General features: G+C 38.3%; 1 protein-coding gene across 1 annotated transcript; it reads right to left on the reverse strand.

The window, feature by feature from the left end:
- Positions 1-1,970: 1,970 nt before the first annotated feature.
- LOC121323028 (putative sodium-coupled neutral amino acid transporter 11) lies at positions 1,971-19,925 on the reverse strand. The gene is made up of 9 exons (XM_041263745.1): positions 19,897-19,925; positions 19,437-19,441; positions 11,598-11,704; positions 11,035-11,114; positions 9,546-9,620; positions 9,178-9,329; positions 8,603-8,739; positions 8,259-8,388; positions 1,971-2,005 (listed from the first exon to the last, which is right to left on the reverse strand). Exons 1-9 carry the CDS (start codon positions 19,923-19,925, stop codon positions 1,971-1,973), a joined length of 750 nt encoding a protein of 249 aa, XP_041119679.1.
- Positions 19,926-20,448: the final 523 nt, after the last annotated feature.

A 20,448-nucleotide genomic window follows, 5' to 3' on the forward strand; every position in this document is an offset into this window, starting at 1 on the left:
CTTCGGCTCCAGAAATAAGCAGAACAGGTTCAGAGCGAGACACAGTTTTCAAGTTTGACTTCTCCTTTTTACATTCCCTCAGTAAAAACTGCATATAATTAACGTTCTCATTCTTGCCACAAGGGGCGATTTTGTTTTAACAATGCTTGCTTGTTACAGGTAAGTAGCAGTTCGTTCAGACAGCAGCTCAAAACAGAGACGTGTCTGTTAATAATGAATACGGCATTTGATGTTAACTTTTTTTTTTTTTTTTTTAAAGAAACGTCCTTTTATAGTGTGTCATTTGAGCTCCCACATATATTGAGCACTACTGTATATACTGAAGTACTGTATGCCGTGGTAAACCTCACAGTAAATGACACTCTAGGTAGCATGATCGAGCACAACCAAGCACACATGGGGCCATGGTAAAGGCTACATTTAAAAGGATTTCCCTTTTTCAGAATCTCCCAACGTCATTATAATACTTTCGCAGCTTTCCCAGCTGGGTTGACATTCTTACCTGCAAAAGGGAGATATGCTTTTCATTGTCAACAAGGTGTTCTGGTTCCATGTGTGCAAGCAGAGGGGAACCCACATTTATCAAAAACACGCTAGGGCCCGAATTGGGTGTCCCGGTAATCACAATGAAAACATAAACAACCCCCTGGGTTGATTTAATTCTGCAGAAAAGTGGATTTCATTCATAGCAACAGTATGCGCTCATACAAGTAAGGAAGCATATTGTGAGAAATATACATGGTGGCAACATGTGTCACAGTATATCTGCATATTCACGATCAGGGGTGGATCGGCTCATACTTTTCAGGAACCAAATCACATGTTTCAGGTTACTGCCACCGTGCTAATTAAAATACATGTACTGTTATTACATTTACATAAATCCAACCATACATGAAACAAAGCATGTCATGCTTCAACACTGTTTTAGTTTGACAATATAGTTATGTTATCGCTTGCCCAAAAACCTCTGCATCTGCTCCAGAAATAGAAACTGGGCAGAGCTTAACAGTGTGATAGTGCATGTCCTCACGTCACTGCTGCACCTGCAGTTGCGTCACCAGATACCACATACCATAACTTAGTCAGAGGCGCGCACATGTGTAAAATGCAGTCATTAAATAATGTATATCATTGTAAACCAGTTAAAATTAAAAAAAATAAAAATAAATAAATACAAATGTATTATGTAAAAAAAAAAAAAATGTATGGATGCATGACAGTGGAAATTCCTACTCGATTATTGTGTTGCAAGCTTTTTCTGTTGATGCAACTTTGTCTCTGGGGAAACGTTAACATAACGTCTTGCTGTAGTTGAGAAACGTTCATTTAAAGTTTTGCTCGATCTACCATCATGCTTTGTGGCTACGTTTACCGCAGAAATACACAACAGTCTCACTGTTATCGCGCCATCTTTCCGTTGAGCAGCTCACCAGTTCTGAGAGTCGGTGAATTTGTTGAGTCAGCGCTGAGACAACGCTGCATATTACTAGCTCTCAAAAGTGATTTTAGGAACGATTTTGAGAGTCGTGGTGGTAGATTGAGCAAAACGTTAACTGAGTAACGTTTCAGAGCTTCGGCAATTGTTACTGTGATGTTAACGTTTCCTCACTGAGACCAGGTTGGTTGATAACAATCTGCCAATTACATATTATATAAATCAATATATGTATTACTGCATGGGTAATATAATATAAATCAAGCATATATATATATATATAAAATAAACAAAATGCTGCTGATTAAATTAATGTGAGCGAAGTGTTCTTAATTGCACTGCCGTGCTATTCAATACGGTGCAGTCACAATGCAGATATTACATAACTTTTAACCCTACGCACATTCAGTTTTTACAAACGTATACTTGTTTTGTCATTCAGTTGCAATTTTATTCCGATCTGAGGAGGACACTGGACGGTAACATGTGGCTATTCCAGGCAGAAGCAGCTTTTGTTTTGAAATACGATATATTAGGTTGCTATGGAGGTTATACACAAGGGGAAACCTGTTTGAGAAAAACAACAATACGGCTTCATATAAGGATGTAAAAACAAAACAGTGCGTTTCTACCAAGGCTGTTCACAGTAAGAAGTAATTTGTTTTAATCGTCGTTCAAAATTATAGATTATATATATATATATATATATATAATATATATATATATATATATATATATATATAGTACCAGTCAAAAGTTTGAGTATATTTGCTGGAAACTAGGTTTTTTTCATAATTGACAATGTTTTAGGTCGTGTACGTTTCTGTAAATAATTGAGAATGAAAACACATGTTACAATATACGAAACAAAACATAAGGAGTATCAAAGCAATGTTCAAGAAAATTGAAAATTGTCTCTAAATCTTGGATTCCTCAAAACAGCCACCCTTTGCCTTAATAACAGACGCATAAACACGAGGCATACACAAGGTTAACAAGTTTCAGCAGGAAATCACCAGACATGTATTCCAGGCTCTTCTGCAGCACTTCCCAGAGATGCAGGGCACTTGTGGGTAGCTTTGCTTTGACTCTTCTGTCCAGTTCGTCCCATACAAATTCTATGGGACTGAGGTCTGGAGACTGGGCAGGCCAGGTCATTAGATTGACTTGTCCTTCACTTTCCTTCTTCGCCAGATAGTTCTTGCACAACTTTGAGGTGTGTTTCGGGTCATTATCTTGCTGAAAAATGAAGGACTGCCTAACTAGCCGTAATCCTGATGGAATGGCATGCCTCTGAAGTATGCTATGATAGCCATGCTGGTTCAGCTTGCCATGGACTTGGTAAAGATCACCAACATTTTCAACAGCAAAGCAACCCCAGACCATGACACTGCCTCCTCCATGTTTGACAATGGGAACCACACATGCAGGATTCATTCGCTCACCTGCTCTATGTCTTAAAAATACTCGGTGGTTGGACCGAAATATTTCAAATTTTGACTCATCAGCACATAAGACCGACTTCCACTCCTCAAGCGTCCAGTTTCTGTATTTTTTGGCCCAGGCAAGTCTCTTCCTCTTATTCCGCACTCTTTACAATGGTTTCTTTGCAGCAATTCTTCCAGTTAGGCCAGCTGCACGCAATCTCCTCTGAACAGTTGATGTTGAAACATCTGTACTTCTAGTAGCATTTAGCTGAGCTTGTACTTCAGGGGCAGTTAATCGCTGGTTTCGCAGACTTGTGACTCAAATGAACTTGTTCTCTGAATCTGAGGTCACCCTTGGACTGCCTGACCTTGTTTGATCCTCATGAGTGCCAGTTTCTTCAAATATTTTGATGGACTTGGCCACAGCTGTTACAGACACTTGCAAAGTTCTTGCGATTTGTCTTAAAGATTGACCTTAATTTCTTAAAGTAATTACAGACTGTCTTTTTTCTTTTCCAATACAGAGCGTATTTTGTCATTTTCTGCTCCCTTACATTCAGGAATGACGCACTTGTGCCTTTGCTACCTATATTTATAGTAATCATGGACCCTCACCTGTTAACAATAATTGGTGACAAAAGGTTAATTAGGTAACATGCTAGTTAACTCAGAGAACATCTAACAAAGACACTTTTATACTTAGGCCAGTGTTATACACATTTCAGACTTTTAACTGACTTGGGCTTCTGACTGAAATCCCCTTGCTTTGGGTGACCACTTCACTGAAATTGACAAGATTTACATTTTCATTTAAAAATAAAATTTTTGAATTCAATTCACTTATGATTATCAGCTTGTATAAGTACACGTATCATATAATGAAATATTAAGTGTTTATAGACAAGTTTATACAGTTAAAAGCATAATCACGAAAAACATGGTTTCAACCAGGTGTACTCAAACTTTTGACTGGTACTATATATATATATATATATATATATATATATATATATATATATATATATATATATATATATATATAATGTGTCGACTGTGACCCCCCCTGCTTTTGAAAAAAAAAAAAAAATGATAATACAACACACAATGAACACATACATAATTTAATTTAATTCAACTAATTTCTATTAGTTCAAATTAGAATTGGTACCATAAATGTGGCTTTTTAAAAATAAATAGATAAATGAAACCTAACAAAAACACCTTTGAAACTGTTGCTCTTATTAAGATCCCCGTTTCACAGTATCTCCTTAGCAACAGAGGAAACAAACCAGAGGTGACCTTCCTCGTCCATTTACATTTCCCAGTCTTCAGGTATACTTCAGCTGTTTGCCTTTTAAAAACAAGAAGCAGGAAATCCAGATGGTTATTTAATATTAGCTGCCTAGTGTACAGATGCTGTGTATGAATGGTTCTCTAACACAATTGGGAATATGTTTCTGCAATAACAATGATAATTTGACTGATCCAGTCTGTGTTACTTATGTTGCTGTCTAGCAGCTAGAATCAAAGATCAGCTTCTGAATTCAGGTCAAATAATTTTAAACTTAACAACAAACAAACAAACAAACAAACAATGTATTTGAGTATTTCAGTAATTGCAATAATAACCATTTAGAATGATTGTAAATGTCATAGAACATTTTTCTGTTTGTAAAAGACAGCTGTCTAAAGTTTACAGAAGCTGAGGTTATGTGTGAACAAATGTTTACTTCAATTTCATTCAGGGGCTGACGTAGCTCTTATGCTTCAGGTGCCCTCTTCTGGAAAATCATGTTACAAATTCAGCAGTGGTCATTATTATTTCCTGAGTTTATTCTTTGTTAGTAGCACCAGCTATTGACAGACTAAAGTAATAGATTAAACAGGTACTTCTTAAAAATGTAATTTAAACTACCAACAACATTTACAGCTATTAGTACATATACCTGCTGCAAAATAAATAAATAAATAAATACAACTCTAAACTCGATTTGAAACAAACCTTTATCATTCAAATTCAAGACATTACGTGTACATTCCTAGAAATAAGACATGATGTCCCAGAGCCACCTAATTCCAAGCAACCTCTATGAGGAATTTCCTATCTGGAATCATTTGTTTTTCCTGCTACTCTTCAGGGTTTTCTGTCTAGAGATGGGAGTTTGAAACAAAGGAGCACTTATGGGAAGCTATGAAGCGATTCCAGGAGATGCATTAATCCTAATGAATTATTCTGACCATGTTTATTACACCATGTTGTTCTGAATTCCTTGTATTGCACGGATTATAAATTACTTTTTCAAATGCCTTTGTTTTTGTTACCATAATAGAACCCATTGGTTAGTTGTTTTTTTACCACTATGCCCAACACCTCTTTTGAGAAGCAATTATTATTAAATGACCTAGAAAAAGGCATGGCTCGTTCGTTTTGCACTTACAGTAATACCCCCAACCCAGACTTCACGCATTAAAAATGATAATTCAGTATTGTTTTGTGGTGTGTGCATGGCACAGTGCAAAAGAGGGCTCAAACTTCCTTTGACCTGCCAAGGCTGAGGAGCTAAACAGTACAATAGTACTGTAGTAAGGACAACTAAGGGCAGATACTTATTCATATATTGAATGCCTTCCTGGGATTTCCAGTTTTCTGTATTATTCTTTATGATATTATTCTTTGGCCTTCAACAGCATGTACAGCATTTGCACACATATGCTTAACTGGGCACCATTTTATGTTAAAGGGCAGGAATTACGAAACTGGTATTAGTAACACACTGCAGGACTCACACCAGAAAAGGTAAAACATGTGGTTCCTAATTAACTACTCAAAACAAATGCCCCTAATTTCGATGACAGTTAGGTGAAGTAGTGTGTTAAGAATCCAGCAGGTGGCACTGAATGATATAAGTGGTATATAGTTTTTATCTGGTAGGAAAGAGTATTGTGCAAGAGCATTGGATTTCCATGCCCTATTTGTGAATCTGATTTTAATAGGAGATCATACTAAACAGAATATAATAGACATTATTGTTCATTAAACTAAACCCTTTAAGTCACATTTTTGCAAAGTTTTAACTGTTTTTGTTAATTAAATCAAATTAAATTTAATTATCATTAACATGTGTTGTTTCTAAAAAAGCATTACATAGCTAACTTAAACAAATCCAGGACTTGAAAAGGCCACTTGTCATATAACAGCTGTAACTACTGTACATATCACATTGAAGTTACTTGGGGACAGCATTTTTCCCAATCTGAAGATATCCTTGTACTCTATTCTGTAGTTATGGTCAGAGTTTTAGGAAGACTCAAGAGTGTCAAATCAGCAAAATACTACATAATTGTAAATAATAGGTATCAACACACATTATGTAATTGATGCACGGTTATGTATACGAAATATGTTTGACGTGCAACTTGTAGTTCTTAAGGTAATACTTAAAATAACCATTGCATGTAAGTAGTTTATTGTTTAATTGGGAGAAAGAAAAAATAACCTTAAAAGATACAATAAAACAATGGTATTACATTGCTGAAAGTGCCAAAATTGAACCTTTACCAGTGGATACATATGCATATTTACTGGTCTGTCAAACACTAGATAACCAAAAGACAGGAAAAAGGCAAGCACACAATGTTCAAAGAACAATTACCTGCCTGTGGCAAAGTGATTACCAGTGTGCAGGTGCAGGTGTACAGCAGTGATCAATAAACACACAGACAATGATAATCCAGGTGCAATGTTTTTTTGTTTTTTTTTAAATCCAAGTGCTCGCAGTGCAAATGCAGTTCATTGTGCAAACAAGGTGAACTGTTGTCAGGGTTTAGTGTTGGCCTTTGGCGACAGCTCCGGATCGTATTTCAGCCATCTAAATAATAACAGTATTTTCAGACAGGACAAGAAACAAACAAAACACTCACAATAACAACACAGGTTTCCCCTTCCAGTTCACGTTTAACCATTACAAAGGAACAGAATACCTCGCTCTGTCCCCTTTTGTGCCGTCTATTGGTTAACGAGTGCAACAGCTCTTCCAGTCCGCGATTGCCACATCGTTTCCCTTCCGGGTGGATGATTTAATGTACCGGAGCTCCACCCCCTTTCTAGATGACCAACTCCTGCCTAACCCTAGGGATGAATTGTCTGGCCACTCCGTTTCCTGTATACAGCGCCCTCACAGGTTGGGAGGGAGATGTATCTCCAATAATCATTTTTTCTCTGTCACACTGCCTTATTGCATACATTCAGCTTGACTTACACTACGTATTAATATGAGCAGTGATGAACAGAACTTTCACATACCTCCAATTAATAATACAAATAATACATCAGTGAAACCAAGAGATTTCTAACATGAAGCTTAATGATACTTTGGTATATTACCATTCCCCTAAAGACCCAATACCACAGCCGTTTTCCTTCAAGAACAACATTGATTACTTAAAACTAAAGAGGCAAACTGTTTAAAAGATGTCTACAGTGAACACATTGGATTCCTGGCAACTTTATAAAGGTTAAAATTGCTAAACTGGAAAATAAATACTGCAATTGAAGTGCAATCTACAAGTGACATGAAATGTAAGGCAGTATACAATTACTATTCAAAGACTTATGCTTAATAAATAAGCACTATCTGAATCAGAATGCTTAACTAAAAAGAGTGTGGCATTTTAAGGTTATGTTTGCTCAAGTGCAGGTGGCCATAAATTAACTGCACAAGATCTTTAACATCCTCTGTCCCAGAAAAAGATTAAAGCAGATCACTTTCAGTAAATGTGATCCGAGTAGTGACCTTTTAAATATATATTCAATACCCAGTTGTATTCAGCTTAGAAGGGCACACCATATTTAAAAAAATGCTAGCATTAAGGACTAGTGTTATATTAGTGGGAAATGTGATGTTACTAAAAGAGGAGTTTGAGGACATGCGATATTTATTTTCCATGTGAACATTCTTGGGGGTTCAAGACAGCCATGACAAAACCAACTGTCATCAAAGATACATCAGCAATGAGAATCAAGCATGAAATAAGGTTATCTCCATGGTACCAGTTTTCATCAGAGAGCTTTAGATAGCAAGCTCACAACACCCTCTGAAGACACAAAAGCTAGCTTAATTGGTTTGTGCCTCTGAAGATAAAATAATATTGTATAATATACACATGTGACCTTATACATATATACATTTAAAGTTTCATTGTTTATAAGTACTTGAATAATTTAAAATATATTATTTCTGTCATTTTAACTTCCATTTAAACACATCAGTACAAATGCAGCCAAATCCGTGAAGCATCATAGAGTTATGTTATCATTAAGAAATTAAGAAACACTACATGCAGGATATGAATTATTTTATAATTATTTTATAACATAAGCATACTGTACTTACATTTAACTAAAACAATGCCTAGGCAGTCATAGATCAATGATACGGCTGTAGACACTGCTTTAATAGCCACTGTCACAGCTATGTGAAATCCAGCTGTAAGGGTCCGGTTAGAAAACACATTGGATACCACCTGTGAATCAAATTGAATTTCTACAATCAAGAGCCCAAAGATAAATATGTCATTTAAAATATTACATACTATGCTTTTGAATCTCATGCGAATGTTGTATTTTCCACTTTAGAAATATATATATATATATATATATATATATATATATATATATATATATATATATATATATATATATATATATAATTAACATTAAGAAAGATACATAAGATACATACAGTAACTCTCTTGTCACAAAACATTCAATAGGAAAAGTCAGAATTATGCTGATTCCATAGCAGAGACTTCCAAATGTTGCCAGATCATCATTTTTGCAATAATTTTCAAATATGTCATGAAAAATATAAACAGATAAAAAATCAATAACACTGCCATAGTATGTTTCCAATAACTGTGCACTGACGATAACCATAAGGGTTGCAGTAATATGTTAAATTGAGTGTAATATATTATTCAAACATGCTTTTAACTGGTTTGAATATTAGTAAACAACAATTCAACGCTACCTGTTATTTTACTATCCTACTTACTCAAAAAGTTACTGAATTATCGAATGACAAAATATCAAGAAAGCTCTGTATTTCTTTCTTGTTTTCATCAAAGTCCACTGTTAACACAATGAACACTTTTATGTCTCATATATGCTTCTGAATCATTTATTCTACGAAATACTGGGGCCTATGGGTGGCAAAACTAAGATTACTTGAGTTTGTCAAATTAGCCTTTGTCCTTTATACAAAATAATTGTTTTGTTAATGAAAAATACATGTTTAACTTGTCAGTAACCATTAAAAGTAGAATATCCACTTTCAGCAAAGATTAAACTGACAAATGCAGCAAGTAAGACTGACATATTAGTAACACGAGACCAGTTACTTATTGTGCATTTTTCCAGAGAGCCATAGATCAAAAAGCTGTAATAATAACAACACTCATTATTTCTCAGCTATCTGGCATTCTTATTAAAAAGCTGCTAGAATCAGGAGGTTGTTTTTATTCTCTGAAAGAGAGTTATTATTATAAATATTTATAAAAACAAACAAAAAAAAGTTTCTATTTTACAAGCTTGCTTATGCCAAAGCCTTTAAAATACAGGTTAAAATACTGTTTGAACTCATTTTGTTATTAAGTCAATAGGGGATATGCCATTAAAAGACTCATCAAAGGACATAACTCTGATTGCCTGAATTGCATTTGGCTGGGCAAATGTCCATGCTTCATCTTTGCTGGGGCTAAGAAAAACAATTCAGTAATTAAACAAGGGATATTTTGGTATTTAAAGCAATTCTTTCTTTGTTTTGCAAGCTTTAGTCACCTACCATGAAAATATGTAGTGGGTATGCTAAAGAAAGGTCAAGAAGCCCAAAAGGCTTAATTCAGAGCTTCATAGCTGGAAAAATCTGGGGAAAACATCTGTATTCAAATTTAAAGCATAAACTGGATCACGTCTATTGAAATTGCATTTGTTTATCCTATTTCAGTGTACAATCTCTGCAAAAATAAAAAATCAGTGCATAATTGTACCTGTATATATTAAATAATGCAAGGGCAATGGCTTCTTTATTATCAAAACAGAATTGTTTTCTCATATTTCATTGTCTCATCATTTCTGCTGTACCTCGTACCACCCACACGTCCTAGGTGATGTTTCCATAGTTACCAGAATATTCTGAGACTTATCTTTTATTAAACTTTCCTTTAGACATAGCAATACATAAATGCAAATTCTTTTTTTTAGAAAGATATTGGTACCTGAAACACTTTTTAAAGCAATGCAATGGTGTTTAATGGTGTGCAAAATCAATGGTTTGTTTTCAGTCTATTTCACAGCCTATACACACAGTGGCCTGTCTCTACAGCCAGATTTCCCACTCCATAGTCAATGTATGACATGGGCAATTAACCCAGTGATGAAAACCAGGCCTATTATCTGTCACATCTATGCACTTCAGAATCTACATCTGCACCAGTTTTTTTTTTTTAAACTACAGTATGTGCATGATGAGACATATACCGGAAGTCATGTTCAGAGCCAGAAACTAACAGTTATGTGTAACCAATTGGGTGGTGAGGGGGGTGGGGGTGCAGCATATTTTCTACCAGCAATTAATTATTTTTAAGTGGTCTGAACTTGATTTGTATTGGAATTTTGCTTTATAATTTTGTGCTCTACACTTAAAAACAGATGAGTGTTTTTGTCATGTTTTTCTTTTTCTTTTAGAGTCATGTGGTTTGCCCACTGTTTCCAGTCATCAAACCACACTAATGCATTTCCGTATGATATCAGTATCACTCTGTGTGTTGTTCTTAAATGCGGTAAAATTACATTACCATCGAAAATGTAAGTTCAAATACCACCCAGCGCTAATTGAGTATATGATTTTTCTGCATAGTTAATTTCCTTCCCAATGCTGTTTACAGAGTTAAATGGTCCAAGAGCCACTGATACTTCTAGGCATGTGCCCAGCCTGGGAACTCAAATCATCCTCAGACAATTCCACAGCCAAGATCAGCAACTGCCAGGAGCATGTTCCAGCTACGCTTGACTGAACCCTGGACTCTGCTCCTGGAACCTACCCTGGGTATTATTATATATTTACTCTTAGTATTGTATATATTACCTAGAGCTGTAGATTCTATACTTACATTTGTGGTCCAAGTGTAGCTGCTCTTATAATCACAGTCAAAAGAATCACAACTGTTAGCATGAGAGACAAAAAAGAAACCTACAAAAAGAAAACAAGCTTTCCATACAATTTGTTAAAGACACACACACACACATTTTATATATATATATATATATATATATATATATATATATATATATATATATATATATATATATATATATATATATATATATATATATATATATATATATATATATATATATATATATATATATATATATATATATATATATATATATATATAGTGTATATTCCAGATTTGTATTTAACAAGCATATACAATTAATCTCATGATCTAAATTAGCCTGTGGTTTCTGTGATAGTCTGTAAAACCTGTGAAAATAAAGGTAATAACAGATTTACCCCATGGTCCTGAGGTTTTGTTGGTAACTAATGTATCCCTCCACAAATTCTTAGTGAAGACCGCTGCACTAAACGTTTGTCTTTTACAGACATTATATTCAACATAAAAACCTCACATTTAGAGTTTGAAAGTATACAGTTAGTGCAATGAGTTACCTTTCTCAGCTTGGATATATCATGAAAAAGGGACAAAGGAAGAGTAAGCAGAATTGTTGTTATTAAAATGACAAAATGACGTTGCGCAAGTATGTGATCAAGACCAACTACAAACAAACGGATTAAAAAAAAGTTTTAAAAAATATACAACAGATAGAAATACAATATTTACCTTTTGCAATTTTACACATATTTTTAAGGTCATTCAAAATGCAGATCATGTCTGTCTGCCTGTCTGTCCATATGTCTGCCGTACTCTACATGGTAAACATGATAATTTTATAAAGATAAAAAAATATTATGTTTGGTGCAATCATGATTGTTGTGCTGGTGGTGCAATTTGTAAATGTTGGGAAGCACTGATTTAACCCAGACCTGTGTTTTAATGTATCATGATTTTCAGTCAATTATTGGAGCTCTTAACCCACTAGCTCCACAAACGCTTCAAGGATATTAAGAGCCTGCAGATTACTGTGTGGCATGACTAGCTCACACTTGCTGCTAAGCAACTACTATGACAACTGGATACCTTCTGGAAAAGTTTCCTTGGAGATTTATATCTGCCTCATGAAATATGTTTTTCTTGAATGCACTTCTGGAAGTAAGAGGGAATGTGATGAGTCAAAGGGTTTTCGGTCTGTGATTCAGCCTCCCGACAGTAGATGGCATCAAACCAACTCGGGACTTCCCTTACCAAGATCTCGTGACCATGGCAAAAGTCATCTTTTGAGGGGCGGCACCTTGGTGAGGGGCGGAAGTACGAGTATGTAAATTCCAGCCACTGGAGTCAAGTGAAGGATAAGGACACTTGTCAGTTGGGGATTGGTGTTCCACTGACTACAGAGGCGGGACATTACATACTAAAGGGAACGTACTACTGTGTTCGGGGTTGGTCCGAAAGTAAAATAGGAGGAGTAACGGGTGGAGGGAGAGACTGGTTTGGTGCAGCGGGATTTTTAAAACAAAAAACACTAACATTTCTTTTGTCTTTTTTTTGTTTATGTATGGGTCGCCACGAAGACAATTAAAGACGAGTCATCACGGTTTGTTTTGGATTTCACCCCTGCACTCCTTCCCTCACACCATTTTGTTTTCTTTTGTTATTTAATCATTTTGTTGTGTATAGAGAATAAAAATAAATTATTTTATTTCTGTACACATAAATTACTGTCTGGACATTCCATTTAATACACTCTCGCCTCACACGTGGTGTCAGAAGTGAAAATGGATCCAGCTACAGTTTTGACAATGTTTAGGGAGCAGGAGGAGAAGCGAGAGGAGAGGGAGACACGGCACCAGGAACAGCTCGCCCAGTTCTTTGGACAGCTGGTGGAAAAACTATCAATATCAACATCAGAGAGAGCGGTTGCCCGGATGTTTGCAGCTCAGCCTAATCTTCAGAAGATGACCTCGGAAGATGATCCCGAGGCTTTCTTGATTACTTTTGAGAGAGTGGCAGAGGCTGCAGAGTGGCCTAGGGAACACTGGGCCATGAAATTGGCACCCTGCCTGACAGGGGAAGCTCAGGCAGCGTATCGAGCCCTGACGGCCACGAATGCAGGGGACTATGTTAAAGTTAAAGAAGCCATTCTCTCACGCCTCGGGATCACGGAGGAAACATACCGGCGCCGTTTTCGGGAATACCAGCTGTCCAAGGGGATGCGGCCCCGGGTTGCGGGACAATATCTTTTAGATCAGTGCACCCGGTGGCTGCGGCCAGAAGAACATACACCCCAAGAACTGGTGCAGAAAATAGTTATAGAACAGTTTGCGTCTATACTACCGCCAGGGAATCGAGAGTGGATTAAGAGGAATCGACCTACCACTCTCGAGGATGCCATCCTCCTGGCGGAGGCCTACGAAGACGCAAACGAAGGCGCCGGGTCAGACCCCACTCCTGCCCCTAAACTAACTCGGACCAACCAACCAATGAAGCCCAGAGGGGGTAACCAGACCTTCAGACCATGGAGGTCGAGGTTAGCCCCATCCTCGGCGAGAGAGAATCCCCCTAACCTGCAGGACAGATTAACTCCGTTGATGCCTCCTAACCAAGTGTGCTACCAATGTAATGAGCCTGGACACATTGCCAGGAATTGTCCAGTAATAAAGGTGGACCTGGTGACAAGATCCTGGTCAGCAGTAACAGGTAGGAACACTGGGGAATGTCGGGAGGGCCCTTATCAGTTAAGAGTACAGGTCGGGGGAAAGAGTACTTACGCATTTGCGGACTCTGGGTGTGCACAAACATTGATTCGGCAAGCTCTCTTGGATGGGGTAGCCTGGGAGCCACAGGGTAAAGTGGCTATCTCCTGTATTCATGGAGAAACTCGGGTTTATCCCACCACTAAAGTTAGACTTATTGTAGGTGATTATTCAGCTTGCGTTAAAGTGGCTGTAGCGCAATGTTTACCATACCCTGTTCTCCTGGGAAGAGACTGGCCGTTTTTTGATCGTATTTTAGGTCGGGAAATGGTCTTAGTTTCTACCAGGGGACAATTAAAGCAACAGGAGAAAACAATTGGCGAGATTTTTCCGTTGCAATCCGACCTGTTTAACCCTAAAATCCGCCCAAGAAAAACAAAAAGAGAGCGTCGGGTGGAAAAATATGAGGGAACTCTGAGACGACAAGGGGAGGGGTCTGACACAAAAGTAAACCAATCGCTTAAACGGCAAGGAAAGGGAGTAGGTATTCAGTGTAACCGGGGCTGCGAGGTTACTGAGGTGGAAGGTCATGTAATAAAAGACACTCCTCTCTGTGTACCTAACCATTGGGACCGAGATATTGACTTGGGATATGAACAACAAAATGATCCCACGTTACAGTATGCTTGGAAACAGGTTAGATATATCGAGGGGAAGGATATGCAGGAAGGACAACCGGTGGTATTTCCGCATTTTTCTGTATCTGGGCACTTATTATATAGAATAACCCGGGCTCCCGGGACGGGACAGCTCGTAAAACAGTTATTGGTTCCTAGGCCTTTTCAGTCAGAAGTCATGAGATTGGCGCATGACATTCCATTTTCAGGTCATTTGGGAACTGAAAAGACTCAGGAACGAATTCTGGCCCGGTTTTTTTGGCCTGGGGTTTATGGTCTTGTGCGGAAGTATGTATCGGAGTGTCCTGAATGTCAATTAGCTGCCCCTAAGTCAGTTCGCCCCGCACCTCTGGTTCCACTTCCAATTATTGGGGTACCGTTTGAAAGGATTGGTGTAGATTTAGTAGGCCCTCTGGAGGGAACAGAGTCAGGATATCGGTATATTTTAGTAGTAGTGGACTACGCAACGAGATATCCAGAAGCTGTTCCCTTACGCTCTATGAATGCAGTAGCTGTAGCGAATGAATTGGTAAAAATATTCTCTAGGGTGGGAATCCCGAAAGAAATTCTCACTGATCAGGGCACTAATTTTATGTCAGACTGTATTCAGCAACTATATAAATTATTGAAAATCCGTTCAATTAGAACCTCAGTTTTTCATCCTCAAACGGATGGGCTTGTTGAACGATTTAATCAGACTTTGAAAAATATGTTGCGCCGCTTTGTAGATCAAGAAAAACGCAATTGGGCTAAACTGCTTCCCTACTTGCTCTTTGCAGTTCGCGAGGTACCACAATCCTCAACGGGGTTTTCCCCGTTTGAGCTCTTGTACGGTCGGCAGCCGCGGGGTATCTTGGATCTCATAAGAGAAGGCTGGGAAGAACAGTCAAAGGAGTCTAAAAATGTAGTAAAATACGTGTTGCAGTTACGCGATCGCTTAGAATTAGTCGGTCGATTGGCACATGACAATCTCAAAGCGGCACAGCAGAAGTAGCAACAAAGCTACAATAAAAATGCAAGAATTCGGAACTTTCGACCTGGAGATAAAGTGTTGTTATTGTTGCCCTCATCGGAATCTAAGTTGTTTGCTAAATGGCAGGGTCCCTTTCAGGTTATTCGAGCAATTGGTAAAGTCAATTATGAGATCCGACAGCCTGGGCGTCGGAAAGAAAGTCAAATTTATCATGTTAATCTCCTGAAACCGTGGAAAGAACGGGAAGTCCATTTTATATCTCCTGTACAGGAGGGAGAGGATTTTGGACCCTCAATTGAGTCAGAGTCAGCAATTGAGGTCCCGATGGGGGAACAATTAACTCCTGATCAGCGTGAAGAGGTAAGCAATCTAATTAATATGTTCAGTGATGTGTTTTCTAACGTGCCTGGAAGAACGCATTTGATCGAACATGCTATTATCACTCCGCCAGGTCTAAGAGTTAGACAGAGACCGTATCGCATTCCAGAGAGTCGGAGAGATTCTGTTCGAAGGGAGGTGGAGTGTATGTTGAAACTTGGGGTAATTGAACCTTCCCGAAGTGAGTGGTGTAGCCCAATAGTACCAATAGACAAGCCAGATGGGTCACTACGATTATGTATCGATTTTAGGAGGGTGAATGCTATCTCCAAGTTTGATGCATATCCCATGCCTCGAGTAGATGAACTCTTAGACAAACTGGGGCAAGCTCGGTTTATTTCAACTCTGGATCTGACGAAAGGATATTGGCAAATTCCATTAACGAAAGCCTCTCGTGAGAAAACGGCATTTTCAACCCCAGAGGGTCTTTTTCAATTTTGTACTATGCCGTTCGGACTTCATGGAGCGCCTGCTACTTTTCAGAGACTAATGGACAGGGTTTTACAACCTCATCGAGAGTATGCAGCTGCGTATATCGATGATGTAGTCATTTATAGTTCTTCCTGGAGAGAACATTTGACTAGATTAGAAGCCGTCTTACAGTCTCTGAGGAGGGCGGGGCTCACAGCGAACATGGCAAAGTGCGCTATTGGAAAAGAAGAAACTAAATATTTAGGTTTCATAATGGGTAAGGGTAGAGTGAAACCGTTGGTTTCAAAAGTCCAGGCTTTGTTGGATTCACCGGTACCTACCACGAAAACCCAGGTGAGATCACTGTTAGGGTTGGCTGGTTATTACCGCCGCTTTATTCCACACTTTTCCACTATAGCCGCCCCTCTCACTGATCTCACTAAAAAGAACGCTCCAAATAAAATTAAGTGGAGTGCAGAGTGTCAGACAGCCTTTGAATCTATTAAAACTAATTTGAGTCAGGCCCCAGCATTAATAAGCCCGGATTTCAGCCGAGAGTTCGTCCTGCAGACAGATGCATCGCAGACTGGTCTGGGGGCGGTTCTGTCCCAGGAGAGAGATGGTATAGAACACCCGATACTATACATCAGTCGGAAGTTACTGCCCAGAGAACAGGGGTATTCGGTAGTGGAGAAAGAATGCCTGGCAGTGAAATGGGCAGTGGAATCTTTAAAATAAAATACTATCTTCTGGGACGACCTTTTGTACTCATCACAGATCACGCTTCTTTAAAGTGGTTAGCTAGGATTACGCGGTGGTACCTGGCGCTCCAACCCTTCGCCTTTCAAATAAGGTATTGTGCGGGTAAGTTACATCAAAATGCTGATTTTTTTTCCCGGGAGGGAGGGAAAAGGGAAGGGTTAGAGGTTTCCGAGTGTTCCTTTGGCTCCACTCTGAGGGGTGGGATATGTGATGAGTCAAAGGGTTTTCGGTCTGTGATTCAGCCTCCCGACAGTAGATGGCATCAAACCAACTCGGGACTTCCCTTACCAAGATCTCGTGACCATGGCAAAAGTCATCTTTTGAGGGGCGGCACCTTGGTGAGGGGCGGAAGTACGAGTATGTAAATTCCAGCCACTGGAGTCAAGTGAAGGATAAGGACACTTGTCAGTTGGGGATTGGTGTTCCACTGACTACAGAGGCGGGACATTACATACTAAAGGGAACGTACTACTGTGTTCGGGGTTGGTCCGAAAGTAAAATAGGAGGAGTAACGGGTGGAGGGAGAGACTGGTTTGGTGCAGCGGGATTTTTAAAACAAAAAACACTAACATTTCTTTTGTCTTTTTTTTGTTTATGTATGGGTCGCCACGAAGACAATTAAAGACGAGTCATCACGGTTTGTTTTGGATTTCACCCCTGCACTCCTTCCCTCACACCATTTTGTTTTCTTTTGTTATTTAATCATTTTGTTGTGTATAGAGAATAAAAATAAATTATTTTATTTCTGTACACATAAATTACTGTCTGGACATTCCATTTAATACACTCTCGCCTCACAGGGAAATATTAGTTTTAATTGTGTATCATTTTACATTTTTTATTATTAAATTACAGTATATTACAACTTTAAATTTGCATTTGCTTTTCCATTAAAGTAATATTAATGGTAAGTAAGGAGTTAGATATGGATGGTGGATAGTCGGTAACAGTATTGTTTTCGTAATATCATATTAACCTAACAGGACATTTAACAATATGTTTTGCTTTGTTATCACTTCGTGGATTTCTGAAACAAATACCTTAATAACAAGAACTGAAAAAGTATAATGGGCTTATTGGCTCAGCTAGTGCACATATAAGATACAGCTTGTTCATGTATATAAGATACAGCTTGTTCATGTATGTAAAGCATATAGTCGTCACTAGATTGCATCTGGTTACTAATTTTAGGTTGCAGCATTGCAACCTAAAACCCTGATTAAAAGGGTGATGCTTGATAGTTTATTAAAACAAGGGGTTATAATTTTAATAATTCCAAAAATTATTATATGAAAATTTGAAGAATTTGCCTTTTAGTAGTAAGTTGTGGCAGAGAAAGGGGAGGAAAAATGTAGTCCAGGGGTTTGGTGCAGGACTATGTCCCCCAGAGAGTAAGCCAGAATGAGTCACACCTGCCTTGGATTTAGCAGGCAGGTATTTAAAGCAGGTCAAAATGTTTGGTCTTGGCCTGTGTTAAGGCTAAGGCTTGAGAAGAGACCTGTGTGGGAAACTTTATGAAGGTACAGTGTTTAAATACTTATACAAGTATATGTGTTTTGTGACTGGTCAAAGGCGTAGCTGTCTGGTATTAGTTAAGTATTTACTAAGTTTAGTTAGCACTACTTGGAGGAGTTTATTTTATTTTTGTGTAAATAAATATACAGGCACTGTCCTGTTTACACCCTATCTGCTGTGGTACAGTGTCTCTGCTTCCATAAGAAGACAATGTTAAAGGTCTCAAAGTGACGAAGCAAGCCTCACTTTGCCACAAAGTCTATAGAACTTGACATCTCCCTACAATCGCTTCTTCTGGATATGACCCTGTGGAAGGGTGGGGATAGTCACTGACCCAGGAGACAGAAGTTGGTATTTGGAAAACACCGCACAGGTGACCAGTTTTATTTATTTTCTATTTTTATTTATTTTAGCCCATCTGTGGCCTGTATACCTGCAATGGTAATCAGGACTACAGGGTTACCACCACATGTATACACAGGCACACTCACAGGTACTCAAAAATAATCATACGTAATCATTTATTTTAATTCTTATTTTATTTGGTTAAAGATGTGCTTGCCTGTTTCATCCTCTCTTCAACTGCTGGCGTTCCTGCCTGGTCTTTATTTACACTGGTGTCTTCCACCAGTGTCACAGGGTATCCCCTGTTAGGCCCACCCAATGCATAGCCAAGCGCAGTACTTATGGACTGAGCAATCCCCCAAGGATCCCCCTGCCTCTCAGTCACTCAGAGAGAGGGAAAGCCAACACACCCTCTTTCCCACCTCTCCATGTCATCACCATGACTGACAGGTGGATCTTATAGGGCTGCTGCCCTCATCCTGTAGAACCACACATGTGCCAGAAAGTCAGCACACATCTCCCCTGTTACACAGACCCTTAAAACTAAACGCATATAATATACCAACCATATGTTACATGCAGAGTATTTGTTCATGCATATGATATAAAATGAAGTCCTAAGTAAATTCCACTCACCAGCACTAAAAGAGGAGCATCGGAGGAGTTCAGTTATGAATAAACCAATCTTATCTCCCTTTCTTTTTTGGATTTAAGCATGATGTGTCTTCAACCGTAGAACAGTGGGACTAGTAATCATACAACTAGCTCCAACAAGAAGAACATGGGTTTGATTATTATTGTTAGACACATTGGTCTATTTTGCACTGCATATATATATGACGTATATATATATATATATATATATATATATATATATTATATATATATATATATATATATAATATATCCTACCTTGGTTGTTTGGTGAGGATGAGAGAAAAACCATTCATGGGTGAGGAACACACTAAAAGTGACGGAACTGCCTTTTTTAAAGCTTCTACTGGCGGTTTCATTACCCTGCCGGAAAAGTAACGTTTGGGACATGCTGCTTAAATTTTGTTTCGACGGGTAATGATGTTGCGGGAGGTCACCTCACCTCCACCGGGAACTATTGGAGGACTCCATGGTGACGTCCTTGATCTTGCCTCCTGAGGTAATAAAAAGTCACTGCACCGAGACCTCAGTCTATTTTGCCTTTCACGAACAGGTAGGTGGAATGAGTATAAAACTGGCCTCTTCCAGTTGTGTGATTGACTCTATAAGAGCTCTCTCAAGAGTTTTTTTTCTGTAGTTTCCTCGCAATTTTATTGCTGGAAGTAGGCTTGCCGCTTCCCTGGAATCAGAAACTCGGCAGTTGAAGGCTGAGCTGATATTACGCAACTGCGTTTTGTTAAAAAAAAAAAAAGAAAAAAATATATATATATATATATCTTTTTATCTATATATCTTTCTTCAACAGCTTACATTGTGCAGCAATCATATTCTGCTTTCTAACCTCTGCAGCTTGCTGCATGTGCCTTTTTATAATTTTCCTCTGCTTTTTGCAACTGTAAAAAAAAAAAAAAAAAAGAAGGGAGAACAAGACCCATCCAGCGAGTCCAGCCCCACTCTGCCGTCACTGTTGATTCGAGGGCTCTGGACGACCTCG

Source organism: Polyodon spathula, chromosome 11, assembly GCF_017654505.1.
Source record: "Polyodon spathula isolate WHYD16114869_AA chromosome 11, ASM1765450v1, whole genome shotgun sequence".
In the NCBI taxonomy this organism is placed as follows: Eukaryota; Metazoa; Chordata; class Actinopteri; order Acipenseriformes; family Polyodontidae; genus Polyodon; species Polyodon spathula.

What these genes read in the sequence shown, in the direction of transcription:
- LOC121323028 (XM_041263745.1), bottom strand. Translation starts at nt 19,925, where the DNA reads ATGGAGTCCTCCAATAGTTCCCGGTGGAG. An exon ending in ATATATCCAAGCTGAGAAAG is followed by an intron (nt 11,115 to 11,597) that starts GTAACTCATTGC and finishes TTCTTTTTGTAG; the next exon opens with GTTTCTTTTTTGTCTCTCAT. An exon ending in AGAGTTATGTCCTTTGATGA is followed by an intron (nt 9,330 to 9,545) that starts GTCTTTTAATGG and finishes CAGATAGCTGAG; the next exon opens with AAATAATGAGTGTTGTTATT.